Source organism: Chiloscyllium plagiosum, chromosome 19 (genome assembly GCF_004010195.1).
Source record: "Chiloscyllium plagiosum isolate BGI_BamShark_2017 chromosome 19, ASM401019v2, whole genome shotgun sequence".
NCBI classification, from domain to species: Eukaryota; Metazoa; Chordata; class Chondrichthyes; order Orectolobiformes; family Hemiscylliidae; genus Chiloscyllium; species Chiloscyllium plagiosum.
The window spans coordinates 67,672,821-67,696,530 of record NC_057728.1 but is presented as its reverse complement, the minus strand read 5'-3'; the positions used below and the strand labels follow the sequence as shown (position 1 = coordinate 67,696,530).

The following is a 23,710-nucleotide window of genomic DNA, read 5'->3' as shown; positions in this document are numbered from 1 at the left end:
TGGAGGGTTGTTTTTCAGACTGGAGGCCTGTGACCAGTGGAGTGCCACAAGGATCGGTGCTGGGTCCTCCACTTTTTGTCATTTACATAAATGATTTGAATGCAAGCATAAGAGGTACAGTTAGTAAGTTGGCAGATGATACCAAAATTGGAGGTGTAGTGGACAGCGAAGAGAGTTACCTCAGATTACAACAGGATCTGGACCAGGTGGGCCAATGGGCTGAGAAGTGGCAGATGGAGTTTAATTCAGATAAATGCGAGGTGCTGCATTTTGGGAAAGCAAATCTTAGCAGGACTTATACACTTAATGGTAAGGTCCTAGGGAGTGTTTCTGAACAAAGAGACCTGGGAGTGCAGGTTTATAGCTCCTTGAAAGTGGAGTTGCAAGTAGATAGGATAGTGAAGGCGGCGTTTGGTATGCTTTCCTTTATTGGTCAGACTATTGAGTACAGGGAGTTGGGAGTTCATGTTGCGGCTGTACAGGACATTGTTTAGGCCACTGTTGGAATAATGCGAGCAATTCTGGTCTCCTTCCTATCGGAAAGATGTTGTGAAACTTGAAAGGGTTCAGAAAAGATTTACAAGGATATTGCCAGAGTTGGAGGATTTGAGCTACAGGGAGAGGCTGAACAGGCTGGGGCTGTTTTCCCTGGAGCGTCGGAGGCTGAGGGGTGACCTTTTCGAGGTTTTCAAAATTATGAGGGGCATGGATAGGATAAATAGACAAGGTCTTTTCCCTGGGGTCAGAGAGTCCAGAACTAGAGGGCATAGGTTTAGGGCGAGAGGGGAAAGATATAAGAGACACCTAAGGGGCAACTTTTTCACACGGAAGGTGGTACGTGTATGGAATGAGCTGCCAGAGGATGTGTTGGAGGCTGGCACAACTGCAACATTTAAGAGGCATTTGGATGGGTATATGAATAGGAAGGGTTTGGAGGGATATTGGCAGGGTGCTGGCAGGTGGGACTAGATTGGGTTGGGATATCTGGTCGGCATAGACAGGTTGGACCGAAGGGTCTGTTTCCATGCTGTACATCTCTATGACTGAAAATACTATAGTTTGAGTACTTTAGATGGGTCAGTTTTTATCTAATGTGTGCGGGAGGTTTCCTGACACAGTATGCAGACAGGCCAACAAGGGACGAGGCCACACTGGATTTGGTACTGGGTAATGACCCTGGTCATGTGTCAGATTTGGAGGTAGGTGAGTACTTTGGTGATAGTGACCACAATTAGTTTATGTTTGCTTTAGCAATAGAAAGGGACAGGTACACACTGCAGGGCAAGAGTTATTGCAAGGTTTGTAGCTCAGGTTGAGGTTTGGGGGGAAAGGTTTGCTCGCTGAGCTGTAGGTTTGATATCCAGACGTTTCATTACCTGGCTAGGTAACATCATCAGTGGTGACCTCCAAGTGAAGCGAAGCTGTTGTCTCCTGCTGTTGTCTCTATTTATATCTTTCTCCTGGATGGGGTTCCTGGGGTTTGTGGTGATGTCATTTCCTGTTCATTTTCTGAGGGGTTGATAGATGATATCTAGATCTATGTGCTTGTTTATGGCATTGTGGTTGGACGCCAGGCCTCTAGGAATTCTCTGGCATGTCTTTGCTTAGCCTGTCCCAGGATAGATGTGTTGTCCCAGTCAAAATGGTGTTTTTTTTTTCATCCGTGTGTAGGGCTATGAGGGAGAGGGAGTCGTGTCTTTTCGTGGCTAGCTGATGTTGGTGTATCCTGGTGGCTAACTTTCTTCCTATTTGTCCTACATAGTGTTCGTGGCAGTCCTTGCATGGAATTTTATAGATGACGTTGGCTTTGTCCACCACACACTGCAGCACAGACGAACTTCGAAAAACAGAGGAGAACTACCTATACAATGTATTCAAGAAGAACGGATACTCAAACAAACAGTGCGCAGATTCCTCAAGAACAAACCACGACAAGCAGACAAAACACAGCCAGAAACCCTAACCACCTTACCATATATCAAAGAGGTTTCAGAAATGACTAAGATCCCTCGGAATCAGAGTAGCACACAAACCCACCAACACTCTCAAACAAAAACTAACAAACTTAAAAGACCCAGTACAACCCATGGACAAAACCAACGTCATCTATAAAATTCCATGCAAGGACTGCCACAAACACTACATAGGACAAACAGGAAGAAAGTTAGCCACCAGGATACACCAACATCAGCTAGCCACGAAAAGACACGACCCCTTCTCCCTCATAGCCCTACACACGGATGAAAAAAACCACCATTTCGACTGGGACAACACATCTATCCTGGGACAGGCTCAGCAAAGACATGCCAGAGAATTCCTAAAGGTCTGGCACTCCAACCACAACGCTCTTAACAAGCACATGGACCTCGATACCATCTATCAACCCCTCAGAAAATGAACAGGAAATGACATCACCACAAACCCCAGGAACCCCATCCAGGAGAAAGATATAAATAGAAAGCAGGAGACAACAGCTTCGCTTCACTTGGAGGTTGCCACTGATGATGTTACCTAGCCAGGTAATGAAACGTCTGGATATCAAACCGACAGCTCAGCGAGCAAAGCTACACCTAAAGCAAGAGTTATTGCTGGGGAAAAGGCAATTATGATGCAAAAAGGCAAGATTTTGGATCTTAAAGTCAGGGAACACTTAGGAGGCAGTGATCATAATATGGTAGAGCTCAGTCTGCAGTTTGAAAGAGAGAAGGCAAAATCGGATGTAATGATGTTACAGTTAAATAAAGGTAATTACAGTGGCATGAGAGAGGGACTGACAAAAATTGACTGGAAGCAGAGCCTAGTGGGGAAGACAATGGCAGGTGTTTCTGGGTGTAATTGAGGACACAGTACAGAGGTACATCCCAAAGAAAAGAAACATTATTTGGGTGGGGGGATTAGACAACCAGGGCTGACGAAGGAAGTCAGGAAATGTATCACAGAAATAGAGAGAGCCTATAAAATGACTAAGAGCACTGGAAACCAGAAGATTGGGAAGACTACAAAAACAAACAGAGGATAACAAAGAAAGAAATAAGGAAGGAGAGGATCAAATATGAAGGTAAGCTAGACAGTAATATTAGAAATGATAGTAAAAGTTTCTTTCAATACATAAGAAACAAACGAGAGGCAAAAGTAGAGACTGGGCCACTCCAAATTGATGCAGGAAGGCTCATGATGGGAGATAAGGAAATAGCTGAAGAACTTAATAAATACTTCAGTCTTCACAGTGGAAGACATGAGTAATATCCCAACAATTAAGGAGAGTCAAGGGGCAGAGTTGAGTACGGTGGCCATTACAAAGGAGAAAGTACTTGGTAAGTTAAAATGTCTAAAAACTGATAAATCTCCTGGCCCCAATGGGCTACATCCTAGAGTTCTGAGGGAGGTGGCTGAAGAAATATTGGAGGCGTTGGTTGTAATCTTTCAACAATCACTGGAGTCAGGGAGAGTCCCAGATGATTGGAAAATCGCTGTTGTAACCCCCTTGTTCAAGAATGGATCAAGACAAAAAAAATGGAAAATTATAGGCCTATTAATCTGACCTCGGTTGTAGGTAAAGTTCTAGAATCCATCGTTAAGGACGAGATTTCTAAATTCTTGGAAGTGCAGGGTCGAATTAGTACAAGCCAGCATGGATTTAGTAAGGGGAGGTCGTGCCTGATAAACCTGTTAGAATTCTTTGAAGAGGTAACAAATAGGTTAGACCAGCAAAACCCAGTGGATGTTTAGACTTCCAAAAGGTCTTTGATAAGGTGCTTCACGGAAGGCTGCTGAGTAAGGAGAGGGCCCCTGGTGTTCGAGGTGATCTACTGTCGTGGATTGAGGATTGGCTGTCTGACAGAAGGCAGAGAGCTGGGATAAAAGATTATTTTTTAGAATGGCAGCTGGTGATAAGTGGTGTCCTGCAGGGTTCAGTATTGGGGCCGCAGCTGTTCTCTTTATATATTAATGATCTGGATGAAGGGACTGGGGGTATTCTGGCAAAGTTCACCAATGATACAAAGTTAGGTGGACAGGCAGGTAGTTCTGAGGAGGTAGGGAGGCCACAGAAAGATTTAAGAGGTAAAAACAATGACTGCAGATGCTGGAAACCAGATTTTGGATCAGTGGTGCTGGAAGAGCACAGCAATTCAGGCAGCATCCGACAGAAAGATTTAGACAGTTTAGGAGAATGGTCCAAGAAATGGCTGATGAAATTCAACGTGAGCAAATGCGAGGTCTTGCACTTTGGAAAAAAGAACACAAGCACAGACTATTTTATAAACGGTGAGAAAATTCATAAAGCCAAAGCACAAAAGGATCTGGGAATGTTAGTACAGGATTCTCTAAAGGTTGACTTGCAGATTGAGTCCGTGGTTAAGAAAACAAGGGTGATGTTGTCATTTATTTCAAGAGGGTTAGAATGTAAAAGCAGTGATGTGCTATTGAGATTTTATAAAGTTCTGGTTAAGACCCATTTGGAGTACTGTGTCCAGTTTTGGCCCCACACCTCAGGAAGGACATACTGGCACTGGAGCGTGTCCAGCAGAGATTCACACGGATGATCCCTGGAATGATAGGCCTAACATACGATGAACGGCTGAGGATCCTGGGATTGTATTCATTAGAGTTCGGAAGGTTGAGGTGAGATCTAATGGAAACTTACGAGATAATGCGTGGCTTAGAAAGGATGGACGCTGGGAAATTGAATCCATCAAGTGGGAATACTCGGACATGTGTGCACAGTCTTAGAGTTAGAGGGGGACAATTTAGAACGGAAATGAGGAGACATTTCTTCAGCCAGAGAGTGATGGGCCTGTGGAATTCACTGCCCCGGAGCACAATAGAGGCCGGGATGTTAAATGTCTTCAAGGCAGAGATTGATAAATTCTTAATCTCACAAGGAATTAAGGGATACAGGGAGAGTGCAGCTAAGAGGCGCTGAAATGTCCATCAGCCATGATTAAATGGCAGGAGTGGACTTGATGGGCCTTACTTCCACTCCTATTCCTTATGGTCTTAGGATGGGGAGGGAAACTGCAGGGAATGGGCACAATTGAAATGTGGAGCTTATTCAAGGAACAGCTATTCTGTGTCCTTGATAAGTATATACCTGTCAGGCAGGGAGAAAGGTGTCAGGCAAGGGAGTGGTGGTTGATGGGAAATATCAATTCTGGAGTTCAGTTACTAGTGGCATACTATAAGGATCTGTTTTGGGGCTACTGCTGTTTGATACTTTTATAAATGACTTAGATGAGGACATAGAAGGATGGGTTAGTAAATTTGCAGAAGACACTAAGGTTGGTGGAGTTGTGGATTGTGCTGAAGGATGTTGCAGGTTACACAGGGACATGGAGAAGTTGTAGAGCTGGGCTGACAAGTGGCAAATGGAGTTTTTTTGCAGAAAAATGTGAGGTGATTCACCTTGGAAGGAGCAACAGGAATAATGGCACTGGGCTAATGGTAAGATTCTTGATAGTGTAGATGAGCAGAGAGATCTCGGTGTCCATGTACATAGAACCCTAAAACTTGCCACCCAGGTTGATAGGGTTGTTAAGAAGGCATACGGTGTGTTCGCTTTTATTGGTGGAGGGATTGAGTTTCGGAGCCATGAGGTTATGCTGCAGCTGTACAAAACTCTGGTGAGGCTGCACTTGGAGTATTGTGTACAGTTCTGGTCACCACATTATAGGAAGGATGCAGAAGCTTTGGAAAGGGTGCAGAGGAGATTTACTAGGATGTTGCCTGGTATGGAGGGAACGTCTTATGAGTAAAGGCTGAGGGAACTGAGGCTATCTTGGTTCGAGAGAAGATGGTTGAGAGGTGACTTAATTGAGACGTATAAGATAATCAGAGGGTTAGATAGGGTGGGCAGTGAGAGCCTTTTTCCTCGGATGGTGATGGCTAACATGAGGGAACATATCTTCAAATTGAGGGGTGATAGATATAAGACAGATGTCAGAGGTTGTTTCTTTACTCAAAGAGTAGTTGGGTCGTGGAACACAACAGTGGTAGGGAGTGTTGCTGAACAAAGAGACCTGGGAGTGCAGGTTCATAGCTCCTTGAAAGTGGAGTTGCAGGTAGATAGGATAGTGAAGAAGGTGTTTGGTAAGCTTTCCTTTATTGGTCATAGTATTGAGTACAGGAGTTGAGAAGTCATGTTGCGGCTGTACAGGACATTGGTTAGGCCACTGTTGGAATATTGCGTGCAATTCTGTTATCCTTCCTATCGAAAAGATGTTGTGAAACTTGAAAGGGTTCAGAAAAGATTTACAAGGATGTTGCCAGGGTTGGAGGATTTGAGCTACTGGGAGAGGCTGAACAGGCTGGGGCTGTTTTCCCTGGAGTGTCAGAGGCTGAGGGGTGACTTTATAGAGGTTTACAAAATTATGAGGGACATGGATAGGATAAATAGACAAAGTCTTTTCCCGAGGGTCGGGGAGTCCAAAACTAGAGGGCATAGGGGCAACTTTTTCACGCAGAGGGTGGTAAGTGTATGGAATGAGCTGCCAGAGGAAGTGGTGGGGGCTGGTACAATTGCAACATTTAAGAGGCATTTGGATGGGTGTATGAATAGGAAGGGTTTGGAGGGATATGGGCCCGGAGCTGGCAGGTGAGATTAGATGGGGTTGGGATATCTGGTTGGCATGGACAGGTTGGACCGAAGGGTCTGTTTCCATGCTGTACATCTCTATGACTCTATGGTAAGCTCACCAACTTTAAGGGCATTTAAATGATCATTGGATAAGCATACAAGTGAAAATGGAAGCGTGTAGGTTCGCTAGGCTTTGGATTGGTTTCACAGATCAGTGCAACTTTGAGGGCTGAAGGGCCTGTACTGCACTGTAATGTTCTATGTTCTGTCAGGAGAATGTGGAGAAGCTTCCGTGTGATTTGGACAAGTAAATGGGCCAATATATGGCAGATGCAGTAGCATGTAAGTAAATATGAGGTTATCCAGTTTGGTAGCAAAAGCAGGAATGTAGATTATCTGAATAGTGATAGATTGGGAAAGGTGAAGGTAAAATGAGACCTGGGTGTCTTTCCACACCAGTTGTGAAAGTAAACATGCAGGTGCAGCAGGCAGTGAAGAAGGGAAATTGTATGTTGGCCTTTATAGTAAGCAGATTTGAGGGCAATGGTAAGGACTGACTTGGAGGACTGTGTACAGTTTTGGTCTCCTTACCTGAGGAAGGATATTCTGGCCCATGAGGATGCTGCAAACATTTATCAGATTGATTTGTGGGATAGTGTGACTTACATACTGAGTCAGTTAGGGCTATATTCACTGGAATTTAGAAGAATGAGCTTCTCACAGAAACGTATAAAATTCCAATAGGATTAGTCAGGGTAAATGCAGAAAGGATATTCTTGATAACCGAAGATTTGTGGTTAGTCATGGGATAAGGGGTACACCATGTATGACAGGGATGAAGAGGAATTTCTTCACACTGAGAATGCTGAGTCTGTGGAATTCTCTGCCACAAGAAACTATTTAGGCCAAAACATTGAAGACTTTCAAGAAAGGTGTAGATATTGTTCTGAGGACTAAAGGGATCAAAGGGTATGAAAGAAAGTGGGAACGGGGTACTGAGTTGGATGGTTGGCTATGATCATATTGAAGTGTGCAGCAGGCTCAAAGGGCTGAATGGTGTATTCCTGCTCCCAATTTCTATACTTGCTTGCAATAAGTTCTGAGTAAGGGGAAATTGGGAAAGAAATGAAAGGGAAGGTGTGAGATAGACTTGAAATACGAGAGTTTTTTTTTTCTTTTCCCTACCTTCTCCCTTACTCCCAACTTATTACATTCCTAACCTTTTCTCATTCTGAACTGATAATGAATCATTAACTTGATTTGTTAACTCTGTTTCTCATTCCACAAATGCTGCCAGATCTGTTATGTATTGACTGCTCAATGGAAGAGTGGTCATTTGGATACCACCTGATGACCCTGCTCTCCTGGTAACAGCGATAAATAATCATGTAACCTGTAAGTGAACAGGGAGTATAGACCTCAGTTGAACACTTCTCCCGAAGACGATATTACAACATGACACTCAGTAAGGACTACACAGGATTAGATTAGATTACATTACAGTGTGGAAACAGGCCCTTCGGCCCAACAAGTCCACACCGACCCGCCGAAGCGCAACCCACCCATACCCCCACACTTACCCCTAACCTAACACTACGGGCAATTTAGCATGGCCAATTCACCTGACCTGCACATCTTTGGACTGTGGGAGGAAACCAGAGCACCCGGAGGAAACCCACGCAGACACAGGGAGAACGTGCAAACTCCACACAGTCAGTCACCTGAGGCGGGAATTGAACCCGGGTCTCTGGCGCTGTGAGGCAGCAATGCTAACCACTGTGCCAACGTGCCGCCCACTAATAGATTATTAGTCAAATAGATTATTTGCCCATGTACTGTCATAGGGCTTCAACACACAATCTTTTGATTTATTGAAATTTGCCAACTTAGATATGCCAGCCCGGATACTAAAAAATGAACCAAATCAGGTATCTAAACTTATGGGTCTTTTGATAGTTATCTTTCTGTTCTGTGCACTCCTATTGAGCTTAATTTATTAGTTTATGTCCCCATCAAATCTGGACACCCTGATTTAACAATTACCTTGTCCCACATCCACCACTAGCACTTGACAGCCATGTTATCCAGGTTGAAACTTTATTGCTGGAACAGCACAGCAGGTCAGGCAGCATCCAGGGAACAGGAGATTCGACGTTTCGGGCACAGGCCCTTCTTCAGGAATCTTTTCGACGTTTCGGGCACAGGCCCTTCTTCAGGGCCTGTCTCCTGTTCCCTGGATGCTGCCTGACCTGCTGTGCTGTTCCAGCAATAAAGTTTCAACTTTGATCTCCAGCATCTGCAGACCTCACTTTCTCCTCCAGCCATGTTATCCAGCCTCTTTTGGACACAATTAGATTCAACTCGAAGTAGCAAGGTTTCTATTTGTAGGTGTCTTTATATTGTCAAAATGAGCTGTCTTTGGATAATTTTTCTGATGCAGACAGGTTAATTAGAAACTACCAACTAATCCTTTAAATAAATGATCAAAGTCAAGGTTGAAATTTTTAAATTCAAACCAACAAACTGGCTTTGATTCAGCATACAGAACAACCTCAGTTATCCGAACATTGATTATCCGAATTTCAGATTATCCAAACAAGACTTCAAGGTCCCAATGCTTGGGTAAATTGTGTTATCCGAACAAAATACTCCCTACCTGCGTTGTTCAATAATCGAGGTTGCCCTGCATTCAATATTTTCCCTATTTGAAATGAATTCCTTCTTGTATCTTCTGTACAACAAAAACAAACTCACCATAAAATTTTGATTTGGCCAAGATGCTGCCAGTGATGCAAAACCCATCTTTTCTATTACTGACATAGAATGCAGACACAGGAGGATGATGAGACACCTGGAGAGGGGAGACAATTCAACTATGTAGCAAAAGTAGCTGAATGTAAACAAAAACAAAATCATGAAAATATATTCAGAATCATGATTCAAGTTTCAAATTAAAATGGGACGTAAGAGACTTTTTAAAGTTACAATGCAACTCATCTTTTGTAGAATTATACTTGATAACAATTAACTGATGAGTGAAGGACACCCAAGAACACATTGCAAAAATTGAAAATGTCACTAGCATTTTGTACAAAGAACAACAAGAAACAGATTGCCAATTATTGTTGAAAGAATATCCACGAAGAGCTATAAATGTGGTAATTATTCTGGCATGGCAGCCCATTTCTGATGAATGAATTTTCCTTGTTTTTACCTGTTCCGCAATGTAAAATGTCCTGCTGTTTGCTTTCGGGTGAATCCACATACACCGGAACGTTTCACCAATAATTGGATTGTATGGTTTTTTCAAGCCCTTTATGTGAAAACAAAAAAAAATACGTTTATTGTAAAGAAATTCCTTCTCGTCAAAAGAAAACCAATATTACTAATAAAACCAAGAATGTAAACAGACATCTTAAAGGTAGTTGCTGTTATTTGCTTGCTAAGAATAAAAGAGCAAACTTGTCACTATAAAATGCTCTGTCAATCCCACAGAAGAACCCAGACCAATCACATACAATATTTTAAAATACAAGGAAATCTATGAAGTAGAAAAATGATCTACATATAGTTAGATATTTTCTTATACTCCACACGTGCATGCCTGATATTGGAAATTCATTTGTCTGATAGTTATGAAATCAGCATGTATCTGGCATTGTACTTTCACAGAAGAATCGAGTGTGGATTTGCTCAGCTTTTTTCAAAGTCACTTGTGAGATGTGGGTGTTGCTGGCTCGCCATCACTTGTTACCTATCCTTTATTGCTCTTGAGAAGGTGGTGGTCAGCTGCCTACTTGAACCACCACAGTCCATGTGCTGTAGGTGGACCCACTATGCCATAAGGGAGGGAATTCCAGAATTTTGACCCAGCGACAATTGAGGAACGGTGACATATTTCCAAGTCAGAATTGTCAGTGGCTTGAAGGGAAACTTGCAAGTGGTGGTGTCCTGTACATGTGCTGTTCTTGTCCTTCTAGATGAACTAGTTATGGGTTTGAAAAGTGCTGTCTGAGGATTTTTGGTGAATTTCTGCAGTGCATCTTGTAGATAGTGCACACTGAGCATCGGTGGGGATGGGAAGTGGATGCTTGTGGATGTGGTGCCAATCAAGAAATTGGCTTTGTTCTGGATAATGTTAAGCTTCTTGAGATGCTTTTGGAACTGCACCCATCCAGGCAAGTGGGGAGGAGTCTTGACTTGGACCTTATAGATGGTGGAGAAGCTTTGGAGAATCGGGTTGAGAGTTACTTGCCGCCGTATGCCTAGCCTCTGAACTGCTTGTGTAGCCACTATTTACACGATGAGTCCAATTGAATTTCTGGTCAATGATAATCCCGAGGATATACTGGGGATTTCAGTGATGGTTACAACATTGAATGTCAAGGGACAGTGGTTAGATCGTTTCCTATTGGAAATGATCATTGCCTGGCATTTTTGTGATACAAATCTTATTTGCCACTTGTCTGCCTAAGCCTGGATATTGTACAGATCTTGTTACATTTGGACTTGGACTACTTCAGAGTCTCAGAAGTTATGAAAGGTACCGAAATTGTGCAATGATCCTTGAACATCCCAACTTTTGATCTTACAGTGGAGGGAAGATTATTGATGAAACAGCTGAAGATGGTTGGGCCTAGGACATTACTCTGAGGAATTTCTGCAGAGGTGTCCTGCAGCTGAGATGACTGATCTTCAACAACCACAACTGACTTCCTATGTGCCAGGTATGACTCCAAATAGTGGACAGTTTGTATTCTAATTCACCTTTGGAATTCAGATCTTTTGTCCATGTTTGAACCAAGGCTGTAATGAGGTCAGGAGCTGAGTGGCCTTGGCAGAACCCAAATTGGGCATCACTGCATAATTTGTGGCCCTCTGACATTGAAGCACCTCAGACCACACTGGACTTGAGCACACAATCTAAGTTGAACTGTTTAGGCAGTGCTGAGAGAATTCTGTATTATTAATTAAGAACTGCGTATTGTGAACAGCAAATTAACTGAAATCTCTTTGGCAGAGGTGAAATTTCCATGGTTCCATTTAAAGGAAGTTCTCCCACTGTCCTTATCAATATGATACTACCTACCAACACTGCTACACTGCCCAAAGGTGAACAAATTACTGGATTACTTGTCAATTGTAGGATTGTGGAGTGTGTAAACAATGTCATGTTAGCCTATACAGCAACTGTGATTACTTATCAATTAGATTCTTTGGTAGAAGGTGTTGCAATATGCCATGACATGAATGGCATTAAATGAATTTCTTTCCTTTCTCTACATGTTACTTCAAAGCATTTTGTTTTTCATATATATAATATTCACAAATCGAACACAAGAGGTAGATTTAATCAGACACAGTTTTCTTCCAAGGAGTTGAAGCAATTTAGTTGATAAAAACAAACCTTTGGTTTTTTGTAGAAGCCAGACAAATACCATCTTGTCACTTTCTTCAAGCGACTGTATGGATTTTCCTCTGCTGCAGCTCTGGGAGAAACAAATACTTAGACTTGATGCATGCCAAATCTGATTGAGACTAATATTAGACAAAATAACTGACTGTGACTCTTAAAGTTTCTCAGATTCTCGTTATACCAGACCAAGTTATTGGAAGGGAACATTTCGGGTACAAGAGTCAAGTTCTGGTAACTATCACAATATTATACATCAGAAAGGTTTTTGTTTCCAGATTTAATGCAGAAACTTCTCAAAATGGGAATATGGAGAAGGTTTCCTGAAAGTCTAATTATATGAGACTTTTGGTAGATTCCATGACTCTGAGGGTGATGCTCAGCTGACCTGCGGCTATAAGGACTCAATTATCCTCAGCATTTATGATCCAAAGGTATGATGAAACCTTACAGGGCATAAAAACCCTGGGGAGATTTCTCAAGATGCTGATTTAAATTTCTAAGAACATAATAAATAGTAGCCGGAATAAGTCATTAAATTCATTGACCCTCTTCTGACACTCAGTTAAGTTAATTATGAATTTTTTCCCTTAACTTCAATTTTCTATCTGATCTTCATAATTTCCTAATTTCCTTACTGTCCCAAAAAGTAAAACACATTTGCCACTCTTTATGGCATTTCTTCAGAGAAAGACAGCTAATGGATGGATGTAAGTTTGCTCGCTGAGCTGGAAGGTTCCTTTTCCAGACGTTTCGTCACTTGGTTAGGTAACATCTTCAGTTGGCCTCTGGGCAAAGCACTGCTGATAATTCCTGCTTTTTATTCATATGTTTGGGTTGATGATGTCATTTCCTGTGATTATGTCATTTCTGTTCTTTTTTCTCAGCTTGTGGTAGATGGGGTCTAACTCTATTTGTTTGTTGATAGAGTTCTGGTTGGAATGCCATGCTTCTAGGAATTCTCTGTTTGGCTTGTCCTCGGATGGATGTGTTGTCCCAGTTGAAGTGGTGCCCCTCCTTATCTGTATGTAAGGATACTAGTAAGACGGGGTCATGTCATTTTTGTGGCTAGTTGATGTTCATGTCTCTTGGTGGCTAGTTTTTCTGCCTGTTTAGTCCAATGTAGTCACCAGGAGACATGAACATCAACTAGCCACAAAACGACATGACCCTCTTCACTTAGTATCCTTACATACAGATAAGGAGGGACACCACTTTGAATGGGCAACACATCCATCCTCGGACAAGCCAAAAGAGTGCATCAAATCCTCTTCATCATGTAGCAGCTAGTAAACCATCAATCCACTGTGTGGACAATGAAAAATATAGTCACATGATTGAAATTGTGATGAGAAATACTTGGAAGTATCTTATTAATTAATTCAAAGGTGCCATGGTATTTCAGTGATTAGTACTGCCTCACAATGCTAGGGACCCAGGTTTGACCCCAGTCTTGGATAACTATCTGTGTGGAGTTTGCAGATTCTTCCCATGGTACTCCAGTTTCCTCTCACATGTTGCAATTGTACGAACCTCCACCATTTCCTCTACACACATACCACCCTCTGTGTGAAAAAGTTGCTCCTTAGGTCTCTTTTATATCTTTCCCCTCTCACCCTAAACCTATGCCCTCTCATTCTGGACTCCCCCACCCCAGGGAAAAGACTTTGTCTATTTACCCTATCCAGTGCCCCTCATAATTTTGTAAACCTTTGTAAAGGTCCCACCACTCAGCCTCTGATGCTCCAGGGAAAACAGCCCCAGCCTGTTCAGCCTCTCCAAAGATGTGCAGGTTAGGTGTATTAGCCATGGGAAATATGGGATTACAGGGAGAGGGTGGGGGTCCAGGTCTGGGAAGATCCTATGACAGACTAGTTTGCGATGAGAAAACTAGAGGGAAGTCATCTCTCATCAGCATGAAAGGAAGACCATGCTTTAAAAAAAAAACCCACCTCAGGCAGAGAAGAGGGGGTTACTTCTTTTAGATGCAAGATGATAGTTTTTCACCACAAAGAGCCTGGCTAACTTTGACTGGAATGCCAGAAGCCTGGGGTTGATTGGTGTGGACCAGGGTACATTTTCACAAAAGACCTCAGACTTTAATTTTCTTTCAGTACACGAGACAGAGTCTTTCACGCCTGCAACACCAACTACTATCTACTCAATTAGAAGTGACTTTTAAAAAATAAACTCCAAGATAACTAAGTGCATGCTAAATATTCAGAAATTACCTTTTAATATGTGCACACGCATCTGGTGTGAATGAGTGTGTGTCAGTTGCACTTACATGTGGAAAAATAAGATTTATCCTTTTTTTATTTAAAATTCCTGTTTGGATCCGTCACAAGAGACAAAGCTTTCAAGGTGCATTTTGTTGTGGTCATTTGAGAGGTGAGGAAAGGGGAAATCATCATACCTTTCCCCTGTACAAACTGGGGAATTAAACAAAATATTCAAGTCAGCAGAGAGTACTCACTGTGATAGAAAATCTGCATGATAGTAGTAGTCTGATAACTTGTCTAGGAACGACCTCGGCTCCAGGATAAATGTAGGCAGCACTACTTTAGAGAGGTCCATTCCTGGCCGAACTTGTTTCAGTAGAGTCCATATCAGACTTTTGTTTTCTTCAGATACGACTTCTGTCTGAGAATCTTCACCTGTCTTTTTTTTTGTGGCAATGGGGAGAAAGAAGAGAAAATAAGGTTTCCAAAAATATTTCCCCAATTAACTGGGGATGGAATTACATTGGGGAACTTACTTAGCACGCAGTAAACATGTCAACAGCACTTTTTGTTGTTGTTGAAAATTAAATTGAATTGATGTGAATTACGAAATTTGCATTATACTTCTAGTTATTTCATCAACATTAAATGTCGCCCTATGAAAGGCAATAGAATACCAAACACTTTATATCTACCCACCACTCTGTTACAACGTCTACATTATATTTATCCATCTGGCAGTGTGTTACCTCTTAAGATAAATATCCAGGAGTTGGAAAATATAAATTTAAGGAAAAATGTTGAACTCGGAAATGCAGGGAATCAAAATTTCTGGTCTCACTGCTGCACCATCATGTCAAACAGGAAGAAAACATGCTGGTCAGGTGAATTCCATGAACCACGTGGAGTCATAGCAGTGATGCAGTACATGGAAACCTCCATAAACAGGATCATAGAGTCACAGAGATGTACAGCACGGAAACAGACCCTTCGGTCCAACCCATCCAAGCCGACCAGATACCCCAATCCAATTTAGTCCCACCTGCCAGCACCCGGCCCATATTCCTCCAATTCCTTTCTATTCCTATACCCATCCAAAGCCTTTTAAATGTTGCAATTGTACAAACCTCCACCACATCCTCTGTCAGCTCATTCTACACACGTACCACCCTCTGCATGAAAAAGTTGCCCCTTCGGTCTCTTTTATATCTTTCCCCTCTCACCCTAAACCTATGCACTCTCGTTCTGGACTCCCCTACCACAGGGAAAAGACTTTTTCTATTTACCCTATCCATGCCCCTCATAATTTTGTAAACCTCTATAAAGGTCACCTTCAGCCTCCAACACTCCAGGTAAACAGGCCTAGCCTGTTCAGCCTCTCCCTGTCGCTCAAATCCTCTAACCCTGGCAACATACTTGTAAATCTTTTCTGAACTCTTTCACGTTTCACAACATCTTTCTGATAGAAAGGAAACAACAGAGACTTGTGCTCTTGCTCTGTTTATAAACAGCAAGTAATATATTATACTATAACATCTCCAGGTCTTGTTGTCTCAACTCTGAAAGACTAACCCTTCCAGGGAGGGGAAATAAAACATCCCAAAGGCTCTGAAGCTCTACTTAAAGCATGGTGGCACTGATCTTAATGACTGCGTAGAGTTTGCTACCAATCATTCAAAATGAGAAACACTCCTGCAATAAGTTATATCACGTGTTCAAAACTTGACATTCAGTCTGAAAAAGCTATTAGAGCAGATGACCAAAAGCTTGGACAAAAATAAAGTTTTAAGTATCAACTTAATGACGAACAGGATAGAAGAGAAATATTGACAACAAGGAATTTGAGAGCCGAAAGTCGAGACAGCACAGCAGCCAATGGTTGATGACATTAAAGCTGTACTGATGAGCAAGAACCATATCAAATCTCTGAGGGGTTGTACTTTCAGCTAAAGCTTCAGCACCTAGTGTACCCCTTCTTACCAATGTCTAGGGTCACCCAGAGAGGGAGACAGTAGTGTTTCAATAAATCTGAAAAAGTTGCCAGTACGTAAATTCCCTCATTTGAATCAGCTTAGGAATCACACTGAATGATGAGGATGTGATGGTGAATTCACCAACTAACTGTTAAAACATTAATATACATACACTTTACGCTAATCACATAATCACCGTGGGCGGCACGGTGGCACAGTGGTTAGCACTGTTGCCCGACAGCGCCAGAGACCCGGGTTCAATTCCCGCCTCAGGCGACTGACTGTGTGGAGTTTGCACGTTTTCCCTGTGTCTGCGTGGGTTTCCTCCGGGTGCTCCGGTTTCCTCCCACAGTCCAAAGATGTGCAGGTCAGGTGAATTGGCCATGCTAAATTGCCCGTAGTGTTGGGTAAGGGGTAAATGTAGGGGTATGAGGGGGTTGCGCTTCGGCGGGTCAGTGTGGACTTGTTGGGCCGAAGGGCCTGTTTCCACACTGTAATGTAATCTAATATTATGATATCCGTCAATGACTTGTTTATGAATAGCATACTGAAACATGTGCCACCTTCAGTATATGCCACCTCAGTGCTAAGCACAATGCATATTTATTCAACCAGTAGTCATATCAAAAACTGGATGGTGAGTGGAAATTCCTTAGTCTAGTCAAGGGAGACACAGTCAGGAGGTCTGTCCACTTACAGTCTGGGGAGTGGGCAACAGTGAGCCAACACAAGCATTCACCTGAATTATGAATTGCCAGTCAGAGGCCTAAAAGACAGCTTCCGGTGGCTGGTCAGTCAAGTCTAGGGGTTGTATGAGATCAGGAGGACAATATTTTTGGGGGTGGGGTGGATGGTATTTGTACGGCCAAAAGGGACATCACTGCTAAATGGGATGGTGTTAATGGTGAGGTGAAACAGAGCTAGGTATGGGGACTGGTGGTAGCAGGGTAAATCCCAAAGAAAGTTAAGGGTTGGGGTAAGAGTAACAAGGAGTAAGTTGGAGGCCAGGGCAGGTTATGGGAAGGGAGGATTTATTGGCATGGCCCAACACTGTGGCTTCCACAGGGGTAGCACAGAGGATCAGTCTGGACATCACTGAGGTACAATGTCATAGCTCAGAGGGCAGGAGTTTGAGGCAAATCTCAATACAGTGAGTCTCCAAATGGATGAAAAGAGACAGCATAGTGCAAGGTAAAGGGGTATGGAAGCTGGTGCAGGGGAGGTGGAATACCTGGCAATGATGTGCGACCTGGAGCCAATGGTGTTTGTCACAAGCTGTGTTCCTGGCCAACACTCACCATCTCTGGATATGAAATGCAACTGAAATATAGCTGGAGCAAGATCCAGGGTAGACACGGTCAATGTCAGCTTGAGACTGAAACCATGGGATCCATGTCTGCTGGATGTTAGGACATTGAAGGGACATTGACATTTCTGCCTTTATATTCAATGTTTTGGTTTATTTTTCTGTGTTTTAACTTGGTGTGGCTGCACTATACAATAACCTTTACTGTATTTTGTTACAAAATACACATGACAATAAATACATTTTAAAAATCTTGATTCATCACCAGTTATATAACTTTAAAGACAGTCTGTTCTGAATGCACTGAAAAGTGTAAAGGCAGATGTAGGCCCAGAGTACAGTAGACACTTCTTTTTTAAAGTCATGTGTTGGGCACTCAGTGTGTGCAACACCTTCAAATTAGTGCCCATGCTGAGGCGAAAGATGAATGTTCCCAAATCCTACTGTCTGGTCTGTAGCACTGACCCTGTCATGGGGGAACAAAATGACTTGATATGATCTTATGAAGATGTCATCAGGCACTACCCTGATGTATTTGTGGGAGTGCAACGATGCAATCCTACACAGATCATCCATCATCCTTTGGAAGGAGTCAGTCACATAGAAGTTCAAAGTGATTGTCCCTTCACAGCCCTGGGGGAGGGTGGTCTCCCACTCCCGTAGCACTCGAGCAGGAGCTCACAGCACAGGAACAGATAAGTGCATAGTTTTAAGTGTAACCTTGCTGTAAGTCTACAGTAGTGAGTAGAGTGGGTACTTTCTTGATTACATGTTTTACTGAGATCTGTCTCTCAAATAAGTTTTAAAAATATAAACCATAAGTACTAAGTAGACCTGGAGCACTTTTTTTAGAGCAAAAGGGCAGTGCTATTTTCTGGGTCTGTAGATTGTGAAGGAGTAAGAACGGCCTTTACTCGAGTGATATGCTCTTCCTGTTGCAGATGGGGGTTTAGGGAGAGTTTCCATGTTACTGATGATAACGTCTGCAGGAAGTGTCTTTGGTGGTGAATCCTATCATATTCCATGGATCAGTTGGAGCAACAGTTAGAGGCAACAAGGAATTTACAAGATCTCGAGGGTGTAAGAGGTACTGTACCTTTAAGAGAGTTAAAAGCTAGCAGAATTACTGACACAGCACCAAGTGTTCTGAATAAGGTTACAATGTAACATTTGGTTGAACAGCTAGATTAGATGACAAAACAAATTCAAATTTGGCCAATCAGTTTAAATTATATCCCAAAGGGGTGGCATGGTGGCTCAGTGGTTAGCACTGCTGCCTCACAGCACCAGGGTCCTAGGTTCGATTCCAACCTCGGGCAACTGTCTGTGTGGAGTTTGCACGTTCTCCCAGTGTCTGCGTGGGTTTTCTCCGGGTGCTCCGGTTTCCTCCCACAGTCCAAAAATGTGCAGGTCAGGTGAATTGGCCATGCTAAATTGCCCGTAGTGTTAGGTGCATTAGTCAGAGGGGAGTGGGTCTGGGTGGGTTATTCTTCGGAGGGTCGGTGTGGATTTTTTGGGCCGAAGGGCCTGTTCCCACACTGTAGGGAATCTAATCTAATCTAATCAAAAATACCAAATTCCAGTCAGGTTTAAATTGAGTGTACTTACAATCTTGAAAGCCAATGACATGATCCGATGCTTTTGGGGTATAAGACTGGGAAAAACTGAACAGTTGAGAGAGAACTGCCAAGCCACCAACACATGCAGACTGCCCGCAGAATAGCTCTCTTAAAGGTACCTTTATCTATTAGCGACTTGTGAAAAATAAGCCCTAAGAAGAAGAAAAGATGATATGGGAAGACACAAAGAGAAAATTCAACAGAGGAACAGAAAGTTCAGGCAGTGGAGAAAGGACACTAGAATTACCAGATGATTACATGTCAGTGCTTCCGGCCAGAATCTCGACCTATGAGGGATAGAAGTTGAGAGAAGAAGAGATCATACAATATGAAAGAATGAGTAGAGAACACTGGTAAGAGGTTATGTGTTAAAGAAGCTCAAGAGGGTGAAAAGGAAGCGAAAGGCCTCAGGTGTTTTCACTGTAATGGAGTGGGACACAGAAAATTACAGTGCTGGTGGTTTCAGAAGGGCACTGGGAAAAGGTGTTTTCACTGCCAGAAGGTGGGACACGTAAAGAGACAGTGCTGGTTGTTAAGAAAGCGCTGTGGTAAAAGAAGCTAAGCCAGTGGCATTAGTGAAGGTAGTAAAGGAGACCCCCAAGAAGAGCCAAGGTGGTGCAGGGCAGTGCACAGGCTAGGCAGGGGCTGGGTATGGAATTAGTACCTGCTCTCTACAAAGAATTCGCCTCTGTGGGTAAAATTTACTAGGAAGGACAGGGAGAGAAGAACAAGAAGTTACAATTTCGAGAGATACTGGATCTAACCAATCGCTGATAATAAGGGATGAGCGAATATGTACTCTTTCTGATCTGTTACCAGAGAGTGTGGTAATATGTGGGATAGATGGACAGAAATTTAGCATTCCCCTATGTAAGATCAGGTTGGAGTGCCAACTTAAGACTGGAGAAGTTACAATGGGAGTGATTGACAGAGTTTCAGTTCTACGAATTCAGTTTGTTCTTGTGAATGATTTGGCAGGATCCAAGGTGAGAGTGACACTCCTTGTTGTGCAGAAGCCCAAGGAAGACCAAAAAACTGAGGAGTTAAACAGAAATATCCCTGTATTTTCCCAGACTGTGTGGTAACCAGATCCTACTATCATAAGTCACAGCATGAAGTGAAAAGTAAAGAGAAAGATGAAGGAGTTGAGGGTTGGTTAGCAGACACCCTGTTTGATGTAATTGTGCAGGAAAAACCTGAACAGGCAGAGGGTCAGACAGAAGTATTTGGTCCTGAAAGGTGAAGAGACTTGCAACTGCAATTCAAGATGATCAAAGATATATGTGTGGATGCCTATTCAAAAAAGGAGGCAGAGAATATTCCAAAAGGTTATTATTTGAAAGATAGAATCCTAATACAAACAGAGACCAAGACAGGTTAGTGCAGAGGAGAAATGGGCCGAAGTGCACCGGATTGTGTTGCCGGTAGCATACAGACAGGGGTGTTATGGATAACACATGAACTACCTGTAGGAGGTCACCTAGGGATATGAAAGACTCAGGCTAAGGTACAAAGTCATTTTCATTGGCCTGGAATGTACAAGGGTGTGGTTAACTTTTGCCAAACATGTGATACATGCCAAATGGTAGCTAAGCCACAGGCAGTAATAAAACCAGCACCTTTTCTGCATTTGAAGAACCTTTCATGTGGGTCATAATTGATTGTGTATTTTCCCCCCTGAGAACTAAATGTGGGAACCAGTACTTGTTAACCATAATGGATGTGCCTACCAGATTTCTGGAGGCAATTCCTTTACGGAGTATCAAAGCAAAAAAGGTGGTAGAGGACTTTGTAGCTTTCTTCACACAGTATGGGCTATCCAGAGAGATTCAGTCAGACCAAGGGTCAAATTGTACTGCTAGGCTGTTTAAGGTGGTTATGGGCAGCTTAGGTGCACAGAACTTTAAATCCAGTGCATATCATCCTGAATCCCAGGGAACTTTAGAAAGATGGCATCAGACCTTGTTCCCACATTTAGTTCTCAGGAGGGAAAATACACAATCAATTATGACCCACATGAAAGGTTCTTCAAATACTGCCAGAATTACCCAAATGATTGGGATAAAAGTAACCCCATTTGTATTGTTTGCCAGTAGGGATGCCCCAAACAAATCTACTCAATTCACTCCCTTCAAGTTAATATTCAGGCATGAAGTGAGAGGTCCTTTGAAATCAATTAAAGATAATTTGACAGGTCCAAAGTTGGAGATCTCAAACTTAGATTACGTATGAGAAGTGAGGGAGAGATTAAATTGAGTAGATAAGCTACTAAGCAGCACCTAAAAAAGGCACACTATAGAATGAAGTAAGTGGCAGAGAAAAGCTCTGAGACTCGGAAGTTTTCCCGAGGGAATGACATGTTAGTACTGTTACCAGTGATAGGAGATCCCTTCAAAGCCAGCTTTAGTGGTCCCTATCAAATTGAGAAAAGGTTGAGTTAGGTGAACTATCTAGTAAAGATGCCAGAAAAGAAAAGTGTTGGGTATGTCGTGAACATGTTGAAAGAACTGGAGAAACAGGTGTTAATTACTGTCCCACAGAGTGAGGAATCAAATGCAAACGAGGTGGATTTTGATGAGCCTCAAAATAGATTAAAAAATGAAGAAGTCCTTGAGGAGTGGGAGAGGTCAGTAAGCTGTCTCAGGCACATAGAACTCAGTTGGAAGATTTGTTATTGCAGTATAAGGACATATATAAGAATGAGATGGGGAGGACTAATGCTATTTTACATGAAGTCGGTGTGGGGAATACTGCTCCGATAAGGCAACACTCCTATCGGCTTAATCCTTTCAAAGCCAGGCATGTCCAGATGGAGGTGGAGGCCATGCTCGATGAGGGTATCATCGAACCAAGCCAGAATGAATGGACTTCGCCGATCGTCTTAGTTCCCAAACCCAACGGGACTCAACGACTCTGCTTGGATTATTGGAAGGTCAACACGATTACAAAATCGGACTCATATCTAATTCCTCGATTGGAGGACTGTATCGAGACAACAGAACAAACCAGTTACATCACTAAGTTGGACTTAATTCGTGGTTACTGACAAGTACCTTTGACAGGCAAAAGATATTTCAATGTTTGTAACTCCAAATGGTTTATATCAGGTTAAAATGATGCCCTTTAGAAAGAAGAACACACCCACCACATTCCATAGACTCATTATCAGAGTTGTGGCTGGGTTAACAAACTGTGCAGTCTATTTGGACGATATAGTGATCTTTAGTAAGTCCCAGAAAGATCACATGGTACAGTTGACAGAGCTCTTTGAATGACTATGAGAAGCAAAACTGGTGATAAAATTAAACAAAACTGAAATCGCAAAAGCAGAGGTGATGTTCTTGGGATGTAACAATGGGTCATGGAAGGTTAACCCCACGGAACGCTAAGACCGATAGGAGTGTTGCCTTATCAGAGCAGTATTCCCCACACTGACTTCATGTAAAATAGCATTAGTCCTCCCCATCTCATTCTTATATATGTCCTTATACTGCAATAACAAATCTTCCAACTGAGTTCTATGTGCCTGAGACAGCTTACTGACCTCTCCCACTCCTCAAGGACTTCTTCATTTTTTAATCTATTTTGAGGCTCATTAAAATCCACCTCGTTTGCATTTGATTCCTCACTCTGTGGGACATCCAGAGAGATTCAGTCAGACCAAGGGTCAAATCCATCGAGGAATTTCCACGCCCACCCTCGAAGAAAGAGGTGCTTCGAATCTCAGTGGATTCTATCAGAAGTTTGTTCCAAACTTCAGCAGTGTAGTGTCACTGTTAACTGATTTGCTGAAGAAGAACACAAAGTTTCGGTGGACAGAACAATGCCAGGAGTCATTCGACCATTTGAAATCCATGTTAAACACCAAACCAGTTTTAAAATCTTTTAAAAGTCTGCCATCAATGCTAGTGACATAGGGGTTGGAGCTGTACTCTACATGAAGATGAGGATGGGATTGAACTGCCAATTGGTTACTTTTTGAAGAAGATCAACATCCACCAGAGTAAATACTCCACAATCAAAAAGGAACTATTGAGTTTGGTACTGACCTTCCACATTTCAACTTGCATGTCACAAACAATGTGTCAGAAATGGTTGTGTACACGAATCACAATCCGCTTACATTCTTAGATCGCTTTAAAGACAAGAATATGTGACTATTTCGTTGGAGTCTTATGTTACAGACTTTTAATTTAAAAATCGTACATGTTGCGGGTCGTAAGAGTGTAATCGCAGATGCATACTCGTGGATTTAACTGATAAAGTTTAGATAAGATTTGTATTTACTTAATTTTAAAAAAATTATATATATAATATATACACACACAGGTATAGGTATACAGGCAAAAGTTAAGGTGAACTTATATTAAAGTTATTTGTATGTTAGGGTAATAAGTTTAAAGGTTAGGAAAAACTGAAGCCATCTTTTCATTATGATGGTTCTTTTTTTTTAAAAGGGGGGAGGTGTTATGAAGGTGCAAGGGGTACTGTACCTTAAGAGAGTTAAAAGCTAGCAGAACTATCTAACACAGCACCAAGTGTTCTGAACAAGGTTATAATGTAACACTTGGTCGAAAGCTAGATTAGCTGGGTTGCCTGGAGA

At 42.4% G+C, this 23,710-nt stretch overlaps 1 protein-coding gene across 10 annotated transcripts in view; it reads right to left on the bottom strand.

Annotated features, from left to right (window-relative positions):
* The window catches only part of osbpl8 (oxysterol binding protein-like 8), a 416,034-nt gene that overhangs the window by 104,932 nt on the left and 287,392 nt on the right, over positions 1–23,710 (bottom strand). For all 10 annotated transcript variants that reach the window (XM_043708791.1, XM_043708786.1, XM_043708784.1 and 7 more), the window contains 4 exons: positions 14,464–14,648; positions 11,982–12,063; positions 9,789–9,887; positions 9,329–9,425 (listed from right to left, as the gene is read on the bottom strand). In XM_043708791.1, the coding sequence (XP_043564726.1) occupies positions 9,329–9,425; positions 9,789–9,887; positions 11,982–12,063; positions 14,464–14,648 (463 nt within the window). The remainder of the gene's footprint in view (positions 1–9,328; positions 9,426–9,788; positions 9,888–11,981; positions 12,064–14,463; positions 14,649–23,710) is intronic.